General features: G+C 40.8%; 1 protein-coding gene across 9 annotated transcripts in view; it reads left to right on the top strand.

The window, feature by feature from the left end:
* The first annotated feature begins 5164 nt into the window (after positions 1-5164).
* Positions 5165-25278, top strand: part of atp11c (ATPase phospholipid transporting 11C) — a 43658-nt gene continuing 23544 nt past the window's right edge. For 5 of the 9 annotated variants that reach the window (XM_020635711.3, XM_020635709.3, XM_020635710.3 and 2 more), the window contains exons 1-3: positions 5166-5730; positions 20485-20604; positions 22438-22527. In XM_020635711.3, the coding sequence (XP_020491367.1) occupies positions 5704-5730; positions 20485-20604; positions 22438-22527 (237 nt within the window). In that variant the 5' untranslated portion in view covers positions 5166-5703. Of the gene's footprint in view, positions 5731-10405; positions 12469-20484; positions 20605-22437; positions 22528-25278 lie in introns of those variants that run through there. The other 4 variants (XM_065958460.1, XM_020635716.3, XM_020635715.3 and 1 more) reach the window with 4 other exon arrangements.

Here is a 25278-nt window from a genome sequence, read left to right on the forward strand (position 1 = left end):
GATATGTTTAAAATACTAATTTGCTGTTTTAAAAATTTCAGTGCAAAAATATCCATAAACAGATAATTATTGATTTCCTTCTCCTTCAAGCTTTACCTTCAATTTGAAATAGCTTCTGAATTTTCACACACAATTTTTTATTTGAATTGTTATTATTATTTGCACACAGCTCATAATAGTGAAACATTTCAATACATTTATTGCATATACATATTCAGTTAAATTATAATTTTGCTGTGTATGTGCTATCTTGTCTCACATCTCTACATTTATTCTGCATTAACTTTAGTATTCAAAGGTAAAATTTTAATACTTTTAAAATTTTTAAAATTCAAACACAACATCAAACTCAACATTTGGAAAAAACAGCTTTCAGAGATGCTCTGACATCGTGCAGATGTGTGACCTCAATGTCAGTCTTCAGCAACACTTACATACCTAACAAATTATTAATAAAAATAATCCAAGATCTTTGACTGAAAGTTATCTAATACAATTCTCTTGGTAACAAACTGTTCTGAGATCTGCAGCTTTTCTGAACTTCTTTCCTCAGTGCAACAAGTTAGTTACTTCTTATCAATGTTACTGTGCTGCCACCATGTGGGCACAAGTTAAATTACAGCAACCAGTTGATGAGAACGTGTTTACACCCGAAATACGCATATAGGACTGAATGACAGTAAGTGATTTCTGTTGAAATATGCCCATTTATTTATCAAGAACTTCTGTCTATACTTTCTCTGCATATCTGTATATTTTATCTTAATTTCCTTTATCTTGTTTTTACTGATGGCTCAGATATCTTTCCTTTAATTTGATTGATTAATACTTGATTGATGGTAAAGTATGTTGTTTACCTTGTTTTCACTTTTCCTACTGATGGGTTACTTTATCTTGTTTTCTAAGGGCTATTCACTTTAGTGTCGAGTACTGTTGTCACTTGATCATGTTTTGTCCTTTTCTGTTGATTTTATGGTAAAGGGGGCTGACTTACTCATTGTAATCCAAATCTACCTACAGGTACAAATAAAGTTACCTTTACATTCCCTCCCCTTTAATTTAGGACATTTGAGCAGCCTCATATTCATCAGTGGTCCTACCAATTATAATTTCCAAGGAATTAAATCCAGGATTATGATTATTTTATCTTTTATCTCAGGATCCATGACACTCTCACATTTTCTTCAGTTTTCTTAAAATAATCACAATCTCTATACAGTAGGTGCTCTGGAGTTTTCACTTGTATCAGATAGTAGATGAGGATTCAATGGAAGATCATGTGTCCAGAGCAGCAACAGAAATGTAGCGTGTAGTGTTTTTTAAAACCTGTAACGTATTAATGAGCCCACAGTTTATATGTATTTATGCTCAAGAACACTAAAAATTCTCCTATCTTGTGTGAAGCTTGTCGTCTTAGCTCTGAACAAGCGCTTTGACCTTGCTGTAAAGCATCAGAGACAAGTGTTATCCTCAATAATCAACAAAAAGTACAAATAAAATGAAGAAATTCTCCATCTGGCCACATGGTGGAGTTAGAGTCCAACTTACAGAAACGTAGCGTTTCATTGGCAATGGCTTGATGTGACTTCTACTTCCTTATTACGCAATCTCAAAATTCTCTAAAACAGTCAGGAAACAGGTTTGCATTTTGACTGCAAAACTGCTGCACGATTTACAACAAGCCTGATTAATCAGCAGGTGGTAAGAACAGATTCTGAGCAGTTAGCACACACTTTATAGTCATTCATTTGCATAAAGACTTCAGCAGCACAGTACAGTATACAAGGTGACATTGTGTTCAGTGTGTTTGAGTAATGTTGTGACTTATTTTGCATATAGGCCTAATTATCTTGGTTATTTAAGATACCAGTCAAAATGTAAGCATTTACACAGGTTTTTGGCCAGTGTGTTGTCAAACTAGAGAAATACTGTCATGGTAGAATCATAATTTGAATACTTTGATCATGTTAATATAATGTGTGCTGTATCTGCTGGTAAATACTGTGTTCTTCAAGCTTGTTACTTCCTCATTTTTAGGAAACCTAGTTTGTTAACACATTTTGAGAACATGATGTTTCTTGAAATGTTTTGACGCTGAACTCTCTTAATTGGTCTTCAGAATCAGAATCAGAAACAGAATCAGAAATACTTTATTAATCCCTGAGGGAAACTTGTTTGTTACAGTTGCTCTAAAACCACAATATAGCAGTAGAAATATAGTTATATACAAGAAAATATTAATCAAATAGAATAGGAATGTAAGTACGATATCAAGAAATAAGTACAAGAAATATTTACACAAAGGCAAGACTACAACTAAGTACCAAGCGCATCTTAATATTAGTTTGTGCTGTACAAAAGCGCAGAGTGAGGACCATATGGAATATATACACATATTTTCAAGATTATTGCACTGTTTGTTTCAATATTGTACTTTGTGTTCATGGACAGATTATTCATTATTATTATATTGCAGTTTTAAAAAATAATGAATTATGGTGGAGGTTACAGTTTTAAAATAAGATGTTGTAGCTTTAAGGTTAAAAAGTTGAATAAAGGCGGTGCCAGTTGCCTAGTGGTTAGTGCCTGCGCTGCGCCCAATGTATAGACGCTATAGTCCTAAAAAAAAAGGCGGCCTGGGTTCAAAACCGACCTGTGACTTCTTTCCAACATGTCATCATCCCCTGTCTCTCTTTTTGAAATATATTTTTGGGGCATTTTTGCCTTCATTAGATAGGACAGCTGAAGAGACATAGGAGATGTGCTGAGGAGAGAGAGTGGGGGGATGACATGCAGCAAAGGGCCAAGATCAGATTCGAACCCCCTGCTGCTGCGACAAAGACTATAGCCTCTGCACATGGGGCGCCCGACATACCCGCTGGGATATCTCTAGCCACTGTCCTATCTCTGAAATAAAGGTATAAAAGTCCAAAAATAAATCTTAAACAAAAGGTTCAATTATTTGCCTTGAGAAAAGTTAATCATTAATCACTCGTAGGATTTGTGTATTTCAATTGTTGTATGTTTGTATAAAAACAGAAAAATCTTATTAAATGACGACAATGGAGTTGATGTCATGGCAGCTTGGTTGGAGTAGGCGGGGGTCTGCTGCTTTTCATTCTCATACAATTTAAGGTATATCTATTTCAGTTGCTAATCAAAAAAATGTGTGCTTGTTTTCCGTCCAGGTTGACTCGTCATAGTTTCCACTGGTCATAAAACACAGAAACAACATGTCTACCTAATCGTCCAGGGTTTCGTGGTTCAGAGTGCCGATACACATTCTTACAGAAAGACCTACAAAAGTCAGCTGGTATCCTTGACAGCATGGATGCTATCTAAAAGTTATGTACACATATCTGTGTTTTTAATATCGTATGAACTTTGACTACAGTTCGTCTCTGACTCTTCTTTTTCAAATGAACCACATTTCACATTGAACCAGGAAGTCACTGAAGCAAAAAATGCAAACCTCGGGCCACATGCAAATAGCAACTAAGGTCAGTCGCGCTACGACACACAACAGTACAAATAAAAGACAGTCAGATTTCTCTTTGTAGCCTACATGTTGTGAATGTCATCGAAATTGCAGTGCATGGAGTTTTAAATGTAAACCTTTGAATTCAAGGTTTAAAAGCTAAAACATGATCTCTATGCAAACATTTAGTCATTGTGGTTTTGAATAACTAAAATTACACTTTTAATGTTTTTCAAGGTGTCACAGAACACAACCACATCATTAAAGAGACCAAACATCTCTATTAGACCTTTTTGTCTAATTTACAACAAAATCTTGTGAGAGTGAACGTAATCTCATTATGCTCTTCAAACACGCTTACCAAGAATGAAGACATTGTTCTTTTTCATTCTTAGGTTAAGGGGATATAGGTATTTTCTGTTCCTTATTCTTAAGGCTTTTTAGCTTACATGTCTTTGCTTCAGCTTGTGCCACATTTGCACACATTTCCATTACACATGCACATATGGCACTATTAGTCAAGACACTAATAGAGAAGTGTTTTTCTACAAACCCAATTAGATTAAAAATGCAAACTATTCAGACTAAAATATCAAAAATGTGGTTTTAATCTTCAGTGAAGTAACAATAATAATTTCACCTGTTAAACAGCCTTTCTCCCACTGGTTAAGTAGAGGCTCAGACTTTATCACAAACAAAAGGATTATACTGCATTGTTTTAGACTTTTGTCACTTTTTGCACTGAGCTGTTTGACCTTAGATTTCTTCGCCAGTCGCGGGTCTCCTGGTTAAACAATACAAGAGGTGGAAACAATCACTGTTACAGCTCATAAAGATTACATAAAGTCTTAAAATGAAATGTGAATGAAAAAATACATAATTTATAGATTGCCTCTCTAATGTTTTACTTCCTTCTTGCTTTCTGCCTCAGGTTTATGGATCTACTCTTCTTCCTTTTTTTTGCCATTTTCTGTTAGACTTAGATGACACCGTTGCAGCTGTCAAGCTTTAAAATACTGAATACAAAATACTTCCACTGTGAAACCATGTATATTTTCAGTATTTGTATTTCTAAATGTTTACCTGTTGGTCTGTATCTTACCTATATTTTAACAGCACCCCCTTGAAGACCTGAAAAAAAATGATGTTTCAAAGCTGTCTGTTTTTTTTTAATTATTTCTATGGGAAATCAATGTAAGGGGGAATACATAAATAAGTGTTTTTATCAGGTACAGTAGGTTTATAACTTCATTGTTTGTAATTTACAGAAAAAAAAATGATGTAACCTGCTGTCTGTGGTTTTCCAATCACGGCTACATCTTCGAGTTGTGCTCAGATATCTGTATAATATCCACATAAAGCTTCTTATTAGTCATTCTGTTATACGAGATGAGCTGTCACTGCAGAAAGTCTCCTCTGCACCATCGTCTTTATTCACATAATTTATTCACATCATGATGAGGCTTCGACTCACTTACTGTGTGACGCTTGGAGCGCAATCACCTACTGCTACCTCGCACGCCAATCTCCTTTTCAGAACATGCAAGAAAAGTAGGAGTTTGTAGTTTTTATTTTGTAGTTTGCAGTCAGACCACATTACCCAGAATGCCGTGTGGGAGCGAAAGTCGCCGCACCTTCGCCGGGTGGAGCTTGTGAACGTGGGAACGTTTCTGTGGGTTGCTGCTGCTGCTGCTGCTGCTGGAGTAAAAAAAAAAAAAAAAAAAAAAAAAAAAAATTGTTTGACAGGGAGGTGAGGCGACCTGCGAGAAGGGATTACACAAGAGAAGGGAAGTTTTAGCGCGCGTGTGTGTGTGTGTGACAGTTTCCCAGTCAACTTGGAGGCAGACTTAGGGGGCGCGACAAATGATTTGTACGAGTGTAAGCAACAGGGCACGGAGCGAAATGTCAGGGACTGTTTCAGCCTCGAGCAAAGGGAAGCGCGACTAGTACACCGCAACGCGGAAAAAAAAAATATTCAGGGGGGTGAGAATGCGAATGGTGCGAAGATACCGAAATCAAACAAAATGGAAACGATGTAGCGTCGCTGCGGCATTTCATATAGATAGAACTAACGTTAGAGTAGAGGATAGATAGCTAAGGAGCTAGCAGGTTAACTAACATACATGTAAAGTTATTCCCCGGAGAAACAGAGCCCGGAGGCGTCTGTTGAGTCACAAGAGTTCATCAGTATCTTCCCCCCCCAAAAAAGAAGACAAAACAAGAAGATGCTACGGAGAGGACTCACCCGTTTGGTATGTGTTGCCTTGTCTTAACACTACAACACACACACCCATATATAATAAACATTGTTAGCTTATTACATCCTGCTGCTGCTCACTGCTAGCGTTGTGTTAACTGCTGGGGGGTTTTTCCGTGGAAGAATGTGAGCCTGGTTAATTTCATTCATTCCCCCCCCCCCCCTCCTCCTCCTCCTCCTCCCCTTGTCTTCCTTGTGAAATTCATGAGAAACTACAGGGCATAAAACAAACTGTTACTTCACACTGCCTGCTAACACGAAGCAGCTGGTGTCTCACTTCGTTAGTGAGCCTGTTTAGATAACTGCTGGTTAAGTTCCCGAAAGAGCCAGGAAGTCACGACAGATGTAAAGCTGACAGGAAGAGCCCTTAAAACACTCGTCCAGGACACATATGAGAGCTAGCTTTTCACCATGGAAACTCACCTTCTTAACAACTCCTGTCATCAAATGTAAAGTGATAAGAAAAAGAGAAAAAAAAAGCCTCTCACTTGTATATTATATAAAACAGCCTTTGAAACTGAAGCTATATTAAGAGCGCGTCAACCCTTTCTCCAGGGACCTGGGCTGCTTTTCTCTAAGGTCCCAAAAGGCTAAAAATATACCCTCGTTTTAAATGCACAATGACACGCATCCAACCACATGTCCTTCCCCCTGTGCAACTTTAATGGTTTACATGTGTCGATTAATCGCAGGAAATCAAATCAGCAACACATTTCGTCAGTAGATTTGTTGTAGCCTTTTAACCATCTGAAAGTCTACAGGCGATCACTTGTTCTTGTTTGTGCACCTTGTTAAAGCTGAATATTTGTTGGCTTTCGTTTAATTCATATAGCCTACTTTTAAATTTACAGTCCATGTCTAAATATTTTTTTTCAAACACTTGACACAAAAGCATTGAAGGTCATTACAATGTTTCTTTTGTCTGACTTAGACTCGTGGACTTAACCATTGATCACTTTATGGAGAATAATAATCAATATTAATCATAGCCCTCCTGAAGATGCACAGGAGTTGTCACTAACAATCTTCACGTGCTCTTGTGTTACTTCTATGCATTAGCTAAGTATAAATAAGACGTGAGTATTCTGCCAGGTTGAACTGCTTTGACCTCCTATTTCATGATTGGCCAATTTAATGCTTACCCTTTTTAAAGTTTCCTCCATTGGTTTCATTGCCTTCCTCACATGTTAATCAATCACGGGCTGGCTAGTTAAGAGTGGAGGAAGTCTCTGCGATGGAAGGTTTATAAATGCTGAACCACCTTTAGTGCTGCTTTATCAGCCTTATGCACCACTAACCTGTTGTCACCGCTTGGTTGAATCCCCCAAAGGCTCTGTGAGCAGTATAGATACTGACAGTGAATAAAGGGAAGCAATATAATAATTATAGTGCCTGACCCTCCTCCTGGCCTCCCTCTAAGTGTTGCCAGGTCAGCTGGTTTTCCTGCTTCTGGAGAGGATTGCTGCTGTAATTTCTCTTCAGTGTGAGCTGTAAATAATATTTTGTGCGGAGCAGCCAGCCACACTGTCAGGATGCACACACAGTGCCGTTATCTCGGGCTCTGGCTCCCTGCCTCCTGATTCACACCATCCTCCCCTTGCCCACGGGAGGTACATGCGCATCATGAAGAGGGAGAACGACAAAGAGAAAATGTGGGATTGCCTGCTCATGCCAGAAGGCACAGAGGAAGCTCCACGTGTCTCACTTGACTCTCTCACTATGGTGCACTGTGCCACTAAACCCTGAGTGTGTCTTTTGGAAACCATTAAAGATGGCTGTGGGAACGATCAAGACCAGGTTTTTTCATTGGGGGGGGGGGGGGGGTGATGCTCCAGAGGTTGTAATACTCTGACAGGAATGCAAAATCACACTCTTCCTTTTGATGTTCGTTCAAGCCCTTGAAGGCACCAGTGTGATCTGTGAGAGGTGGAGCCTGGCAGAAATGTGATAGTATTCATGGTGGGAGCCCCTGCCTTGACTGAATGGCGAACAGCACCGACCCATGAAAACACCATCAGCCAAGCAGCATCTCGCAGTGTCTTTTTTTTTTAGGCCTCCTCCTACTCGATGAAATGACACGTGTGAAGCTTCTGCGTTATGTGACTGTTGTAGTATTATTCTTCCTACTCTGCATTGAAGTCGTGCAGTAAAGTTGAGCAGCCTTGCGCACACTTAGAAACTCCACAGGTGTTCTTATCCTGCACACAATGGCAGGATATAGCCACACTGACACCAACAGAAGGGCTTTGTGTTTGGGTTCTGTAATAACGCAGTGATGCAACAATTATTCAGTTCTTTGATAATCAGCTAATCTTTAAAGTTCTCTGTTAGGCCAACAAAAATGCCAAACATTCTCTGGTCCCAATTAGCTTCCCAACTGTGAGGATGTTCTTGTGATTTTTTTTGTAGAACATGAAATTCAACTCAATATCTTTTGGTTTTATTTTATTTTTTTACACATCTTATTTCCAGAACGATTAATCAAGTAAATAATTGGCAGATTAATTGCTCATTAAAATAATGTCAGTTGGTGGTAGCTCCCTTAAATCTACTTAAACATTTAATTGTAAAACATAATGCTAGATGAACCGTTTCATGGTTGTAATTTATCTTTCCTGTGTAGAGTAGAAGTTGTCAAGGTTGGTTTAATTTGGCATCATGTGCCAAGACTTAGGTTGCATTTTAATATCCGCCTCTCTTGGGGTTACTTTGGACCGCTTGCAGGCTGCAATGTGTTCTGTCTCAGAAGCATTTTCAAACACTAAAGACATTCCAGCAAACAGGTTTTTCCTTTGGTTTAGATTTCAATTCATAGGCACTACAGAGATGTCATGGCATTGCACAAGTCATTTCCATAACATAGAACATCTACCTTTGATGCTATGTGCTTTTTTCTTGTGGCTTGATACAGCTTTGAAGTGCATCTTTTGAGGAGGAGGATTTTATTCTAAGTCTAAGGGGGTTCTCCATGTTCCTTTCTATAATGCTAATCCTGTTATGTTCTAAGGCCTGCATTATGAAATATGTTCTGACTCTGCTCAGGGTGCAGCACTTCTCTGGTGCTCCTCTATCTCAGTCGGGCTTCCCCCTCACCTTTCTGCCCTCCTCTCCATCTCTCTTCGGACTCTCTACCCTACTGCAGGGTGAAGGACGCACTGAGGTCTGCCACTGTCAGATGTGTCCCTACTTGACTGTGACCCGGGCACCTAAGCAAACCCTCCCCTGGCAGGAGATGTAGTTATGTGTGAAGGATTGCATGTCAGCACCAGGGTTCTGTAAACAACCGTAATTTCTCCGCTCAGCCTGCAGCACCCTCAGCTCTGGGGCACACTCAAAGATGTTGACATTCACACACAGCAGCACTTGAAGGTGATTTTGTCCAAACATCTTTTTATTACACACGCAAGATAATAGTTCCCTTTCTGAGAAACCAACCGGTATAATTTCCCCTAGGGGAAGCTAATGTTTTGTTCAGTAATCTATCTGGTTAATTAGTCAAATTTCCCACATTGAAACACTCAAATGTACATTATTCTTATTTCAGTACTGTATTTCCGTTTTACTACATCATCTGTGTTTCTTAGAATATGTTTTCTGTTTTGCATTTTGGTCAGTCTTTCTTCTATGTACTCATCATGTCTGTGAGCAGCAAGTAGAACCTGTTGGAAAATATTAGGGGCTTTTATTAACTGACGAGATACAAGAGTCTTTGAACAGAGTTGTCACTTTTTGGGTGAGTAATTAGGGTAAGAGTACATCTGAAGGCCACAGACCACACAATAAGCATGCAGGGCAGTGATTTATCAGGCCTTTTTGATTAGGAGAGATGCGTATTGATTAGGGCTGTACTCAGTTTTGCCGCCATTAGTCTTGTATCGCGAACAGGCTGGCCAACAGAATTGCTTACTCTGATTTTCTTTCTCTTCCTTCCTCTCTGTCCGTCTGGTCTCATGCATTCTGCCCAGTAATGGAAACCCAGCCAAAGGAGCTCATCTGCAACACACAGCAGGATAATAAATATATTTAGTGTGAGGAGGGAAGGAGGTGGTGTGAAGGAATAAGTGGCTGGCTGTGGGGTTAGCAGGCTGATGAAATATTGTGGGGGAGTACGGAAAGCCCTGCGTGACTCAAACCTGAGAAACTGGAGTGAAGCTGAGGGGGAAGGTGGACCTGTAGCCTCTTTGCACCTCTCCATCTCCTTCTCCACCTAATGGATGAGGCTCTTTTGGGTTTCCTGCAGTGGTTAACATTGAAGTGGGCAGGTTTGCTTGGATACAAGGGGACCACGGATGGCTTTTTGTGGCAATTTTCCACTTCCCTTTAAAAGCCAGGTTGAATTCTCAGTTTGTATCTCTGAATAATTCAGGTTGCTTCATTTATTTTGAATTCTCCTCACATCGCTCCTCCCTTTTCCTGACCCAACGTATCCTTGCCAGTGTAGCGGCACTCAAAATGCATCCTTCATCATCCATATATGTATAAAGGCTCATCCAGAGATTTTCTGTGCTATGCTACAGCTCTAGCATTGCTCAGAGAGCATCGCAGTGAGATGTGGAGGGAATGCTGAGGTGTGTGTGTGTGTGTGTGTGTGTGTGTGTGTGTGTGTGTGTGTGTGTGTGTGTGTGTGTGTGTGTGTGTGTGTGTGTGTGTGTGTGTGTGTGTGTGTGTGTGTGTGTGTGTGTGTGTGTGTGTGTGTGTGTGTGTGTGTGTGTGTGTGTGTGTGTGTGTGTGTGTGTTTTCTCTTTTTTATTTTGGTCTGTGTCTATGTCTCACTCTCTGTGTCTGAGCACGCAGGGAGAAAGAGGAATGGTAGCATCTGTGACGTTTCATCATCCCATTTTTCCATAGTCACCTGAAGTGATGGTAGTGCACTCGCTGACATCGAGAGGGGAACCGCAGAGTCCCCGAGAGGATTTAACGAGTGCTTGAAGGCAAGCGAACATGCCCTCTCCCACACATGCTCTTATGAACACCTCAGATAAGCATCAGCCTACAATTATTATCTCCACGGTGAAATCTCAGCCAGGCAGGCGGCATTGCTCAGTCACGGGGAGAAAAATGAGTCTCTTAAAAGTGGTCACAGTTCAGTGGGAGGAAACGCTTGGTGAGGAAACCCAAATCAACCAAGCCTCTGTGAGCAAAAGATGGAAAGAGCCACATTGATTTTCGTCATTAGTCTCGTTAGCCTCCTATGCAGTGTCTTTGGATAATTAATTGAAAAGCAATTACAGCCAGTGTAGCTTGGTACATTATTAAAGATAATGTCATCAGTAGGGCTGACGCTGAGATGCAGATTTCTTTTTTTTTTTTTTTTTTAAAGCTTGTCAGCATTAAGATGTACTGTTAATGCCTTTCTGTTGTTATTGCATGGCTCTCTGCCAGGGGTTTAAAGCCATTGAAGTGTGTGCAGTTTAGTTAAGTTACGACCCATACAATACATAGAAAATAGCATCTGGATCAAGAAACTTCATCTGAGTAGCTGAATCTGGCGCACACACGCGCACACACACACACACACACACACACACACACACACACACACACACACACACACACACACACACACACACACACACACACACACACGCGCACGCTAAAACCGAGTACAGAGAGTATGTGCACTTGGCTGGAAAAAACATACTCCATTTATGGCTACACTACTTTAAATTCTCTTTAATTATAGATTAAAGTGGGACCAGGCTGCTGCTCGAAATGTCTTCACTTTTCCTCGTCTTAAAACACAAAGTGTCTCGGTTAGAGGAAACCTTTCCGCTTTTGCCATTTGCTGGAGGACTCAGTCACTAAGCTAGAGGATGAAAGCTCAGGGGACAAAGTTCAATCCAGAGAAGAATAACGTGATCAAAAGCAAAACCAGAATCTCTGTGAACAAGTGCTTTAAATCTATAAACCAGTTAAACTATAACTTGCTGAGTGAATGTTAAGCTTGTGTCCAGGTTTGTTTTGAGAGAAGAATGACTTCATGCTTGTTTTCTATTTAGTCTGTAAGGGTTATTTTTTTAAGGAATAGCATGCCACAAAGAACCACAGACATATGTCAGCATTGTGTTACTTGAGTTGCTTACACATTTCCTGTTGAAACTTCGTCAGCCATTTGCTTTGGTTCAACATGTTTTTCTCATCTTCTCCTCTGTTAAACAATAGCCAAGGGCTACAGGTTGCCCAACCATGATTTGCATAGTTTCTATTCACATTGTGCACGGACAGAAACCAAGAGCAGTTCAGTCCTAATTTAAAAACAAAGGCCTTTCTTTTCACTGCCACTTGTTACCTAGTCACAAAATGTCAACTGTTAATAGATGTTGAACATTTTGAAAGCTGTCAGTAGGCTATGGGTGTTGCAAAACTGGTCTGAGAATGATCTGTCTGTGGTTTTTAAGGTGACCAAATGATTGAGAAAGCAGCTCCCAGTGCAAGATCTAGATGAGTTTCCCCTCCTCCCCATTGTCGAGGGACACAGCATAATGTAGGCCAGTACCAGCCCATGGTACAGTACTCTCTGTGTCTCCTACAGCTGCAGGGATGCTGGCTGAACAATGGGCCTTTGCCTATCCACAACAGCTCCTTAGGATCAGCCCTCAGTTCAAGTTGAACTATTATTACGCTGTGGGGCCATTCATCACTGTGAGCGAGTTCAGGGCAAAAAGGGGGAAACAGTGGATATGGGGTCCGTAGTCTGTGGTGTAGGCCAAATCCTGGTGAGCCCATGATGGAGGTAACTTCTGTTTTTACTTGGTTTGATATTAGGGGTGAGGCAAGAATAATGATGCTGCAATATATTGTCTTCAGGACCATGGTGATACGTTGATTGAATCACTGGCACCGATATTTCAATATTTGATTTATAAAAGAATATGGCGCCCTAAAATAGGTTTCCCTAGCAATTTAACCCAGTGGCAGTCACTTACTTCATGACTCCAAATTGCAGTGAATACATACATTAATCCTGAGCTTTACCTTTTAGGTTTTTTAATGGGCTTTTTATACCTTTTTATTCTAGAGCCAGGACAGTCAGAAATAAGGTAGAGAGAGAGAGGATGGGGAATGGAGCGGGAAAGGAGACGCAGGCCAGATTTGAACCTGGGCCCCCAGCTTGGAGGACAACAGTTTCAAAGCTGTTGTCCTCCAAGGGACAATGGGGTGCGTGAACTAACTCCACCTCTGGCAGCCACCTGTGCTTTACCTTTGTTAGAGGCATTTTATATTTTTGGGTGAATCAGATATGGTGATGCATCATTATGATTATCTAATATATAAATGACTGCAGGATTGCTGTATCGTGATCTTATCATAATTGTAGGCCATGTATCATGTCGAATCGTATCGCGAGTAACTCTGTAACTCTGCAAATCCCACCCACATTTGATAGCCTTAACGTATAGCTTTAACTATTTAACAATGTTCTAATGGCGATGTACAATGACCTTGTATTATTTTTCTTACTCCCTAGGGCTTTAGATATGTAGAGGAAGGACTAAAGCTGGAAAAATGTATAAAACAGTCAATTTGTAACTGAAAGATTCAGTGTGATTAATGGTATAAGTTGCTTAATGTAATTTTTCTAAAGGGTAAGCTAGAATATTTGTTTTTTTATGTTAAGAATAATGTGTGGAAAGATTAATTGAGAAACTCTTGCGGTGAAATACATCCGTCTTTGTGCAGAAATTTAGACAAATCAGGGGTGTGAAATAACTTTCTAAAGAACTCCTTTGTTTCAGGGGGAATGAATCAAAAAGGTAAATACTTCTAAAGCCACACAAGTGACAAACTTTTAATTGTGGGTTTGATGTTCATTTGTCTCAGTGCTATATTTTCTTCAAAAAGATAACCAAGCTTTTTGTACATTTTCTGCTGCCTGGGCAATGAGCTCTTGGATGTGTAATCAAATCTAAGAGAGTTACAATTAGTGAGACAGAGTGATCATGCTGGAAGAAGACAGGCAAGTGGGCTGACAAGAAACGCGGGAGAGAATGACAAAGCAGCGAGTGCCAGATAGAGTACTGCAGTGACTAACAGCATTGACTCACCGTGTGCATCTTTCCCCTTTTATTCAAACGTTCATCACTCAGCGCTATTCAGCCTGTCATTGTACCAACTTTATGTTGCAGTTAGTCCTTTTTTACTGATGTCATCAACATTTCTCAAAGTGGTTTAGTGGCAGTTAAGCATTTTTGCTTTGGTATTCCCTCTTTTCCTGTTCTCTAAGACAACATTTTTTTATTGTTCAGGCCTACTGTAATGTAATTTATCCTTTCTTAAAGCTTCTCCTGTCATGGTTTCTCTCCTGTTCCCAGGGAAAACTGCTAACAGGTACTGCATTAAGCTGCAGATAAGGTCGACCTGTAGTGAATCAACTTGCGCTGAGAGCAACATCATAAAAGCTGATAGGAGAGATAAGATGCACTTGGAGCCGATGATGTTAAGTCGTAGAAAGTGATAAGGGACTGAGGCACTCTCACATGCAGCCCACTCTCCTCGTGTTCTGCTAAAACTGAATGAGTAATTAGACAGTGTGCAGCTTGGATCATTTTTTCCAAGAGACTTACATGAAATGGATACCGAGGTCAAACGCGAACATCAACTTAACAACGGTTCTGTCGTTCTCACTGTGCTGCAGAGTGTTATTAGTACACGTGCAGGACATAAAGAGGTACAAGCGCAGGTCCCTGGCGCTCTCTCTTCTTCACACAGCTCCCTCACACCTCATTAAATGTGTTTAAGTAGATTTTCTTAGAGGATTTTTTTGAAGCTTAATGGCACAGCTCCTGCATTCCTTACTGAATTAGCTTGTTTTTTTTGTTCCCTCAATCCAAGTTACAAAACCACAAGAGCAGACTTATCAGAACAAAGCCAAACCACTGTATCCTTTTTGGGGCTTACTCTTTTTTTTTTTTTTTTTTTTTTTTTCCAATTTACTAGAGTGTCTTTTTATGAAAAAGTAAAGCCATCAACTTTGAGTGACCACAAGCTGTAGCAGAGCAAAAAATCCTCAGTCATCGCCATAACATTCTGTCAGATGCCTTATTTTCCACATCACAGCTTCATCACTACTTCCTGTTTGCTTATAAAAACTTGTCAGATTAACTTGCTTGACACCAAACACTCCTCGTCTGAAGAAACACATGTAAGCAGCCACAGCCAAGATTCAGTTCAAAGCTTGACACAAAGCTAAACAACTAAAGATGTAAGCATTAAAACACACTTGGCCGTCCCGAGCAGACCTCAGATCAATAACCATTTATTGTATGCTCTCTGTCAGACTTGTAGACCTTAAAAGGCAACATGTCTATGTCTTTAAAGAGGGCTCTGTCGAAGAAAACTGGGTGCGCTGGGCGTGCTCTATAGTTCTTATGTGATGCATATCCAACCAAACCAAAAGAAGTGTTAAACTCATGACAGGTTTTATAAATCTGGAAAACTGAGGTGCCAATTGTACAAGTGGTTATATTTAACATAGAATTTTCATGTCTTTAAAAAAATGTCCAAACCTAAGGTTATACATGTTTTTGGACAAACCCTTGATTTTGTTGGCTGGTTTCAATTACATTTCATCGAGAGACCCTTTACAAAGAAAACAAATGTATATAAAACATATAAAACGTTTTTTCCAGTTTCCATGAAATAAAACAATCAGTTTGGACACATTATCATGATGGAAAAGTGTTTTATAATCATTCATCAGAGAGTTAGGAAATTAGTCAGGACATTCTTTAAGTTAGCTTCCTTATGAAACTTATTACACGTGCAACTTTCCTTGCCTGTGAGTGTGAACAGGATTTTGTCATGTCAGTGCTTCCTCAGCAATGCTGCCCTTTTTTAACAATGAACTTTCATAGCAATTTTACATTATGACATTAAATTACATACAATGTACATTTTGATGTAATTGTGGTTAGGAGATTCCTAGAAGTCACATACTGTCTTGTTTCAAGATGATATAAAAATGTAATTTTGTTTTTGCGCAAAGCTCCTGTCAGAAAGTTCCTGTTGTGATGGTTTAGTACCACAGTGTACATGTTTGTGTTCTGCTAACAGCATGCAGCCTGTGACAAAGCAGGATAGTCACAGAGTAGTGAGATGGTGTGACAGGACGCTGTGTCATAAGACCTGAGTCATCATTTGGAGTTTGGCAGAAGATGAATGCTTCTGCTCCCAGTGAAGAACCTTTCCCCCCCATCCTGCCCCGTGCTATTTGCTCAATGTATGCATAACTCAATTTAAAGCATAATTTGATGCAAAGTTTTAGTCCTTGAATGCATGTTATATTTATGAATGTTCCCAATGTTCCTTGGATTATCTAGAAAGACTGAGCCCCACCCCCCTCCCACCCCCAGGGGCCCTGACCCCATGTTGGGAACCAATGCTCTAATGCACGGTTTGTTTCTGACAGAGCTTTACGTTTCAGCTCAATTGAGCATTGGATTTTTGCTTTATTAATCCTCATTCACGTTATGGAGCTGATGCTTTTTCATCAGGGATAAACCCACTGTTTGGTATTGAAATACCGGCACTTGACTCTCAGCCACTTTTGCTTTACTTGCTAACATCATTGGCATCGATGGTTTTGTTTGACCTTTGACAAAGGGGCAAAGATAATGTAATCCGTTCCATTTTTTCCTTACATTAGCATTTCTTGTGTGGCCTTTAGATCACTATTTTGTGGATGAGCATTGCAATCACGTAAATGCTCCAAAATGAAGTAGGGCCTGATCGTCTGACCCTCAATATATTTCTACTGGGAATCCACCTCTAAATCAATGACCATTCAATAGTTTCTTTGTTATCTTTGGCGCTCCAGGGCATGGAGAAGTTCTCATTTATATAGAATGAAATTGTCAGCCTGAATTATGAGTGTGTATGTGCCAACATTTCTTTGTGAGAATCCTCTCTGAAGGCTAGAGCTCGCTTTTGTAGATTGCAGCAAATGTTAACTAAATCTACGTACATAAAACCAGGTGTTTACTTTGTTATTAGGCCTTTGACCTTGAAACTGTATGCTTCAGCGTGGCTCATGTGCATAATCAATCTTAAAGAGATGGGTACAGTTAAAAGGCTGGCACTTCAGGGGAAGCCAGCCAACTATTCCTGTTGACTGTCTGACCTGTAATCCTGAAGCTAGAGCCCTTTGCACGTCCTCTGACTCAAGGCTAATTTGCTTTGTAAATTCTTCTGTGCTTGCAGTTCATGTTTTGTCTGTACAGCCTGTAGTAGGCTACGTGATTGCTTCTGCTCTTGCACTGCTTTTTTAAATGTTATATTAGGTGTTGGCATTAGGAATGCTTATATTCAATTCATAGATTGCACAGATGAAGTGTAACTTCCAGCTACACAGCATCTGATTCAAATAAATGAACAAGGTAGTCCATGGGGTTGTTCTTGGCTTACTGCTGTTCTTGAGCGCTTGTTCTTTGATATTGAAAACCTGGATATCCTCCTTGTGTCTTTGCATCCTGTTATACTTCCTTGCTCTCCCACACTTTTTCTTCCTCCCACTCTCTCTGCCTTCATCCTTTGGCAGCCAGGTCTGTCCGGTCCTGCTGAAGGAGTGTCGGTGTGTACCGAGCGGGTAGGGGATGGTAGATTTGACAGACATACTGAGGTGTGAGCAATGCTGCTCATGTACAAGGGAGCACTGTGTAAGCCCTGTTGGCTCGGTACTCAAGACCAAGCCATTATTATTTCAAAATGAAGAATTTGGCCTTTATTTTTGCACAATTAATGAGAAGCAATTTTTTGTGCAAACTGGAATTATGTTAGCTGTTATATGTATACATGCATAAATAAGATTGTTAGGTGTTTGAGGTTATTCTTTGATCTAACCTCTCATCAGCAACAGAGTTTTTGCAGCTCTCTCTCCAGGCAGCCATAATTCACACCATCCCTGGCGCCTGTCCAGTATCAGATGTTAATGGTAATTTTACTCCTCAACCCCCATGTTGCTGGCCTTTTGTGTGAGAGAAAACAGATCCCCTGCCTGCAAAACCTATAATAATGAACAGACGCAGTATTGGCTGCACAACTTGTATTTGAGCTGAAAGCGCAGCTCCTGTAAGAACTGGTATGATGGGTCCTGTTTTGGTAATATTTTTTTTTACTGTTGGAGGAGAAACGAATGGATAGTTTGCAACATATACATGAAAGAGGGTAATAAACTGTATTACTGAGATAAGGGGAATTTTTTATGATGCAGGCCCACATGTGTGATGATACTTGTCATTTCCAAGTATCCATGATAATGTTTGAATAGAGCTTGAACTTAACTTGTTTTCAAAATTGATCGTGGTGACCCATGTTAATTGATTGTGTGTATTTGCTCGACGTGTGCATGTATATCCCGTTAGCTCCCAGCCACAGCGAAAATCACGAGAATAGGTGAGCTAAAAACAAAACAAGATGCAGACTTCATGTGGTCTTTTTTTTTAAAAGATACACCGAGTTACTTGTTAAATTATTAACAACACCAGATGGGAATCTCATCAGTTCCAGTACATTGTTGAATAAAATATGGACTAGAAAAACAAAGTGAGTAAAATGTCCCAAATTACAGGTATTTTCAGTATGAAGAGCACATGCTCATGATGCCGCTGCAGAGCTCGGGATCAGCAGCGACCAAATTCTCTGAGCTATTCGGAAGAAGATGATGAAGCCAGTGATGGGGCGGCTGTGGCTCAGTTGGTAGAGTCATCGCCTCTCAACCGGGAGGTCAAGGGTTCAATCCCCAGCTGTGCAACGTGTCCTTGGGCAAAACACTTAACCCCAAGTTGCTCCTTGGTGTGAATGGGATTAGTTACTTCTGATGGATGATACTACATAGCGATCACTACCATCAGGGTGTGATTGGGTGGGTTTGACCTGTGGTGTAAAAGTGCTTGGAGTAGTTGGAAGACTAGAAAAGAGCTTAGCTCAAGTCCATGATGGTTAAACATCTGTCATGTCAACATTTTTGGTCAAATGTACATTACAAGCAAATGATTATCAAAATCCATCATACACAAATAAAACAGAGCACTTGATGAACAAATCCAAATGTTTTTATCAACAATTTATCTCTATTTAGCATCTCAGGATTTCTTAAATGGGACCTTTTTAAGATCGTTTTACCCCCGGGAAATTGCTTAAATGATGCATACCTGGTTTGGTACTTAAAATGGTCAACAGCTTATCACAGTAAGATCTTAAGTATGTTTTGTGTTATTTACCCTTGAAAGCGGGAGAGATAAGGAACATCCTTGAAGATAAGAAAGAAGAGCAGGTGGAAACAAATAAGGGTCCAGTTAGTAGCTCTAGCTGATCCAGTGTTCTGGCTCTGGTGCTATCATGATCATCCAGCCTTTGCTTGTGGTTGTTCCCCCCCAAAGCCAAAGTCAGGACAGAAATTGAGGCCATTGAAAGAACAGCAAGGCAAAGATTTCTAGGCTGCACTCTTCAGGAAACAAAGTATGCTTGTGTACGTTCCTGATTCATTTAATTTCCAAGTACATTAAAGTGAATCTTTTTTTTATAATAATGCATTATGCTATATTGTGTCTGCTATATTGTGTCTGTGTTTGGCTGATCCTTCTGGCCTTATTAAACAGACTCAGCATTGTTCAAACCTGACCAGTCCACGTGAAATCCTCTTACTTAACCAGTGTTATTGTAAAACTGTAACAATGCTGCTTTATAATCTTTAGTAGAACTTAATAATTCAATCTCTCTCAAGCCTTCAAAGAATGTTAATGAATACATTTTTCCACTTGGAGTTAATAAGTGGTGTGTAAGAACAGCCTCATGTTGAAGAATAAACATTGCAGTTACACACAGTGGAGGAAAAACTTTTACATTTGAAATTCTTAAACTATTTTTTTAGTTCATCATTTTTAATGTACTGTTTATAACATTTAACACAAGGGTACCGTAAAATAAAGTGGAAGAACGACCCGACTTTCAGCCTTGCTTTGTGATCCACCTGCCTTATATGGAAGAGGAATGTTCAGGCCACCTAATGTTGATGCGTGTGTGCACATATGTCTGTGTGTGTTTTTAGCTGTGTGTGTGTGTCTGTGTGTGTGTGTGTGCGCGCGAGTAAGTGTGTGTGTACAGTTCCTATCACCCTGCCATCTGCATCACAACAAGACAGCTCAACCCATAAATCTGAGCACAGCGTTTTTCTCTTGGCTGCCTGCATTTATTACTCGTTTATCATCGATGAGTGACCACCTAGGAGAAAAGAAATTAAGTTATAGACCTCGCGCGATCCTCATTTTGGCCCGCTGACCCTTGTCATACTTCTCTTTGTCCCCTCTCAGAGGCATTGGCTGGTGCTCAATTGTTGTCCAGTAGAGTGCTTCCAAAGTCTTTTTTTTTTATTTTCTGCACCCCAGTAGAAGTTCTAATCTCTTAATTCTTGACCTGTGGGTGGACTTTAGGCTTCATCACACTGTAAAATGTTTTATGGCCTCTACAAAGCCCTGGTGATTATTGTGGATTTTCTGTAGCTGAAATAACAAAGAACCATATAACAATTCATTCATGTTTTTATTGATTTATTCTACATCCCTCATAGTTAGCTTAGACAATTTAAGCCTTTACTCTCAAGTTACTGTCATTTATCTCCTGAGATTTTCCCATGCAGGTTCCAAGTCTAATCTCTGTTTATTGAAGAGAAGTACCTTAAATGACTCAAACATGCCTCCTTCTTCCTCTCTTTTCATCTTCATCCCCTCCCACCTCTGCTTCCCGCCTCCTCCAGCTTGGCGGCGATGAGAGAAGAGTGGACAGTCGAACTATCTACGTTGGCCATCGCTCATCTTCAACCAATGAGGCTTTCATCCCACCCAAGTTCTGTGATAACAGGATCGTGTCCTCCAAGGTGAGAACGGCACTCGCGCACACTCACATCTCCCAGCGCGGCAGTCTGGCCTTACACTGAGATTAAATTCATATACCTCTCAGTTTGTTTCTCAGCTCCTCTGCATATTTCGTTCCAACTGCCTCCAGGCTTTTTTTTTCTTCTCTTATCTAACACTTGGAATGCAAAATGAACTCTTGAACAGTCCTGAGCATTCCTGTGTCTTCCTCTCTTTATTCCTCCTCCCACTGCCGCTCCACATGCTCATCCTCGCTCCCTACGGAAGGAGATTATTTGTCTGTCAGGAGAGCAGTGGCTGTGGCAGTGAAATACATGACTGCTATTAATGTACTTGCAGGGTGGGCATTTCAGCTGTTCCCCCCTATCGAGGCTCTGATAGACCCATAGAGTGTATAAAACATGGCCGTAGTCTCAGTGACATCACCTATTCGTTACTGATGGGTCATTTTGAAGCCCACTGGCGGCAGTTGCCTTATTGAAAAAGGCTGTCTTAACCTCACTTTTGTTCAACCTAGAAAAAGCAAGAGGTGGAGCTGAGACGGGCCTTAAGCCTCCTAGCGAACAGCTACGACACCCCTGATAAATAAGATAATTTACTATAAACATGTTATATCTGCTGTCAAAACAGGCATCTTAATATGAGGTTAAGTGTCTTTCGGGGCTTTTGGATCCAGTCTCAAGTGGACACTTGAGGACCTACAGTTTTTTTGCATTTCTGCATTGGCTTCTACTCAATGCCGGAGCATGCCACTTTGATCTACCCACCCACCCCCGTCATCTAAATCTCACCCGTCAGTCCTGTGTCAGCAGTAAGATGTAGGTTATGGATATGAAGGGTAATGATGAGAAGGAAGCACGGTATGAGAGTAAGACAGGGACTAGGATTTATAGTGGTGCAGAGGGTCCCACTGAGGATGGGCCAATCAATTGGCTCCTGCCAGCATGTCAGGGTAAACAGCCTTTAATTACCCCGGCTGTAGTGTTTATGCTCCTCCATGCCTCTGCTCTCCATCATCCTGTTGCTTTTGCACTCTGCAACGACCAATCTCCGCTTCTCCTCCCTTTCGCTCTCATTGCTGCTGCTGCTGCACCGCCGCACTCAGCCACCCTTGCTACTCTCCCACCCCCCCCCACCCCCCCACCCTTTTCTCATTACTTTCACTCTCTTTTCCTCTGGCAAAATGAGATGGTCCATTCTGCTGCCTCTGCATTTCAACACTATCCCCATTCAGACATTCCCCCTTCATAAACACTGCCTTATTGCCATTTCTTTGTGATTCCCTGCGTGTGTGTTTTTCACCCTGATACACTGTAGTGTGACACAAAGTTACTAACAGGCCATTGTTCAGCCGCCTCTCAGGGATTTAAGCAGATAAAAGTGTCTGCGATGCTATCAGCAGCAGTCATGGCCACTTAAAAAAATAGAAAATAAAGACAGAAACAGTCCCCAGCCTGATAAGTTCATTGGCTCAGTGTTCAAGGGGAGCCAAATTAAGCAGATAAATCGCTAATCCAAATCAATGAAATACCTGTGCTCCCCCAAGGGCCGTCTCCCAAGGCCATGCGAAGAACAGAGACTTTTAGCTTTTGAAGTCCCCCCCCCCCCCTCCCTCAGTTCAGACAGAATGCACACATGCAAGAGTCTGTGAATATTGAATGCCTCTAATCTGTCTCCTTCTTTGCCAAGTCCTTCTTGAACCTCCCAGAGTTCAGCAGAAGACATGATGCCTGAATGAGAGAATGACACAGAAAAGATCAGGAAAAAGCAGACACTGTTATAACTATTTAGTTTCTCTGTGACTCACATGCGCTTTTCTCTCCTTCCCTCCACAGTACACAGTTTGGAACTTTCTACCAAAGAACCTGTTTGAACAGTTTAGAAGAATTGCCAATTTCTACTTCCTTATCATCTTCCTGGTGCAGGTGAGGAAAAGCTTTCTCAGTGCTTCAATCCAAACCAAGTTTTTCTTTTGACAAATAATGACTGTATGGGATGCCTGTTGTGACTGGGTCTGTGTGTACATGTCTGATACATTTTCAGACGGCATAATGGAGCAAGTTAAGCCCTGTGGATGGTCATTCTGAATGGGTTAATGTGTCACTTGAAGTGTGTGAAAATATATCCATTTGCATGTTGTGAAGGCGTGTGTGAAACCATTACTGGCGGTGTGAACTCTGCCACATGTTTGTAATATAGCAGTTGTCAACATCTTTCTCTTGCATAGCTTGTGTGTATGCGTATGTATGTAAATTCAGTTTTCTTCAGAAAATGGATTAAGCTCTGTTCTCACACCACAAAACATACTTCAACATTTTCCATTCTCCTCTCTGACTTCTCACATAATGTGAATTAGGAATGCAACAATTCTCAATATAATATTGAACCATCAGGTACGACATCCACAGTTCAATACGTGCTTGTAAATTGCACTTTTACAGTTTTGTTTACGAGCCTACGTGCAAAATATTTCTCTCTTAATTGGCTCTGTTTGTGTGTGCCTGTGAGTCCATGTGCTGGTATAAGGAAACCACCTCCCCATTGAGTTACTATCCAATCACCATGAGCTAAAGTTGGGGAAGCTGACAACACTGCACACATTGCCTTTACATGGCGTGCAGTGAGGAGAGGCTGCAGTATGAGGAAACACTGCCGTCTTTCAAATCAGTGGTGTGGGGACATTTCAGTTTCCGTGTCGACTAAATTGACAAGGAAGAGAAAACGGTAAACAAAAAAAAAAGGCAATAATTGTTTCCCACGTGTCGACTTCTCAAATGGAAACACGTACAGAGTTAGGCTAAAAGTTTACAGCAACACACTACAGCAGGCTGTAACGTGAGCAGGCTGTCACTCAGCCACCAGCTGATCTCTGCATGATCCCGACGTGGTGAAAGTGAATGGAGAAGCAGTGTTTGAAACAAAGCTACCATACACAATGAAATATCAACACTTTATGACCCGTTTCTGTGTGAAAGTCAGTGGAAATTAAACAAAAATATATATTTAAAATACTGAAATGTCGTCCTATTTGTACATTTACCTGGCATTATTCTAACACTGCTTTCATTTCACTGAGACTTTACACCAAACACCAGGGATGTGTGTAAATGGAAACGTACCCACCATACCCAGCTTGTGTTATGAGAATTTCTCTACTTAGATTGTGATCCAGCAGTTCTTGTCTTCCAGCCATTAAGTCCATTATTCCAGAGCTGTCAGATCATATGTTACCTAATTAAAGGATTTCATCACAGGCTGCTCAGACTACTTAAGAGCATGAAGATATCTTTTATCTAGCACATCAGTATGGCATTAGTCTAAAATAAGATCACAAGGTTTAAAGGATGAATCAGTGTGTTTGGACTTCATGTCTTTTTTTTAGTGTAATTTCTTCAGTTATCATTAAAGAAAAGGCAATTTTACCTGATGTTTGTGGGCATTATGATACGGTGATCCCTGATCACCAGTTTGTCTTTCATTGTTAGCTTGTATTCTGTTTCCCTTTCCTTAGAAGTGGAAGCTGTCAGCTGGCCAAGAGCGCTGACAGTGATGCATTGACTGGCATTCTTATTCCCCTGTTCTGCGCTCTGAAGTGAACTCGCCTCTCCTCTTTCCTTGTCCCTTTTTTCTGATCCACTAAGATGGAAACTACTAATATCCGTAATTTTAGCATAACCTAAACTTTGGTGGCAGAGAGCCCTTTAGAGTAAACAGGTGCTTGAGATGGGCCTCTGTAGGAACATGCAGATTCAATGAGCTTACAGAATGACTGCTCCGAGAAGCTCAGCGCTGTACTAAAGAGGGAAATTTCACTGTGCTGCTGTCACAGAGTAATTCCATAATTCTTGAGCCAATGGCAGATCAATTGCTGTGTTTATATTTCCCCCTTGCCCTTGTTTCTACCTGTATTTACAGTTCACTTTAGCCTCTATTCTCCAGTCTGCCAGCTTCAACTCCATATCATCCTCGGCTAATGAATAAAGGTTCTGGATTATGGACAGTTGGGATCTAATGTGTGAAATTGTCATGAGTTAATGCTGGAGCAAACTAGCATGCATGTTTGCACCAAACATGCTAACACACAATAATCGTCAGCGTGTGTGATTTGTACAGAGTGTTTGTTTGTGTGTGAACACATTACATGTGTGTATGTGCTTGTGTGTGATGTATGACTCAGTGGGTGTCCTGGGTTTGCTGACGGTGTTTACCCTCGCTGCAGCGTGGTTGGCGTTTCTCCACTAATCCAGCCTCTCTTGAGGGGCTCCTTATCCTAACCACTCAGTTTTCCCATGCAGCCTGCTATTATATCACAGAGAAGAGTTGAGAGAGAAACAGGTATACAGGCTCTGTGCGCGCTCATTTCTTTACACTTGCATCTCACCGACAGAAATAAACCTTCTCGCTTTCCCCCGAGAGGCTCTATGCAAATGCTCAACCAACGACCACATGTCATGCATCCTGCAACTCTGTCCTCTCCTCCTTTTGTATCTCCCTTTTGTCATTTGCTCTCTTTTTTTCCCCATTTTTCTTCCCCCCTCCTTTCTCTCCCACATTCCACCCATCTCTCTGCAGCGCTGCACTGCTGACGTCAGCAGCCAGGAAGCCCTCTGTACTTCTGAGAGCCACAAATAGACACAGGCTGATAAAAAAGCACCACTCGGCTAAAAATAGCTCTG

The sequence above is a fragment of the Labrus bergylta genome, chromosome 9 (genome assembly GCF_963930695.1).
Source record: "Labrus bergylta chromosome 9, fLabBer1.1, whole genome shotgun sequence".
Classification (NCBI taxonomy): domain Eukaryota; kingdom Metazoa; phylum Chordata; class Actinopteri; order Labriformes; family Labridae; genus Labrus; species Labrus bergylta.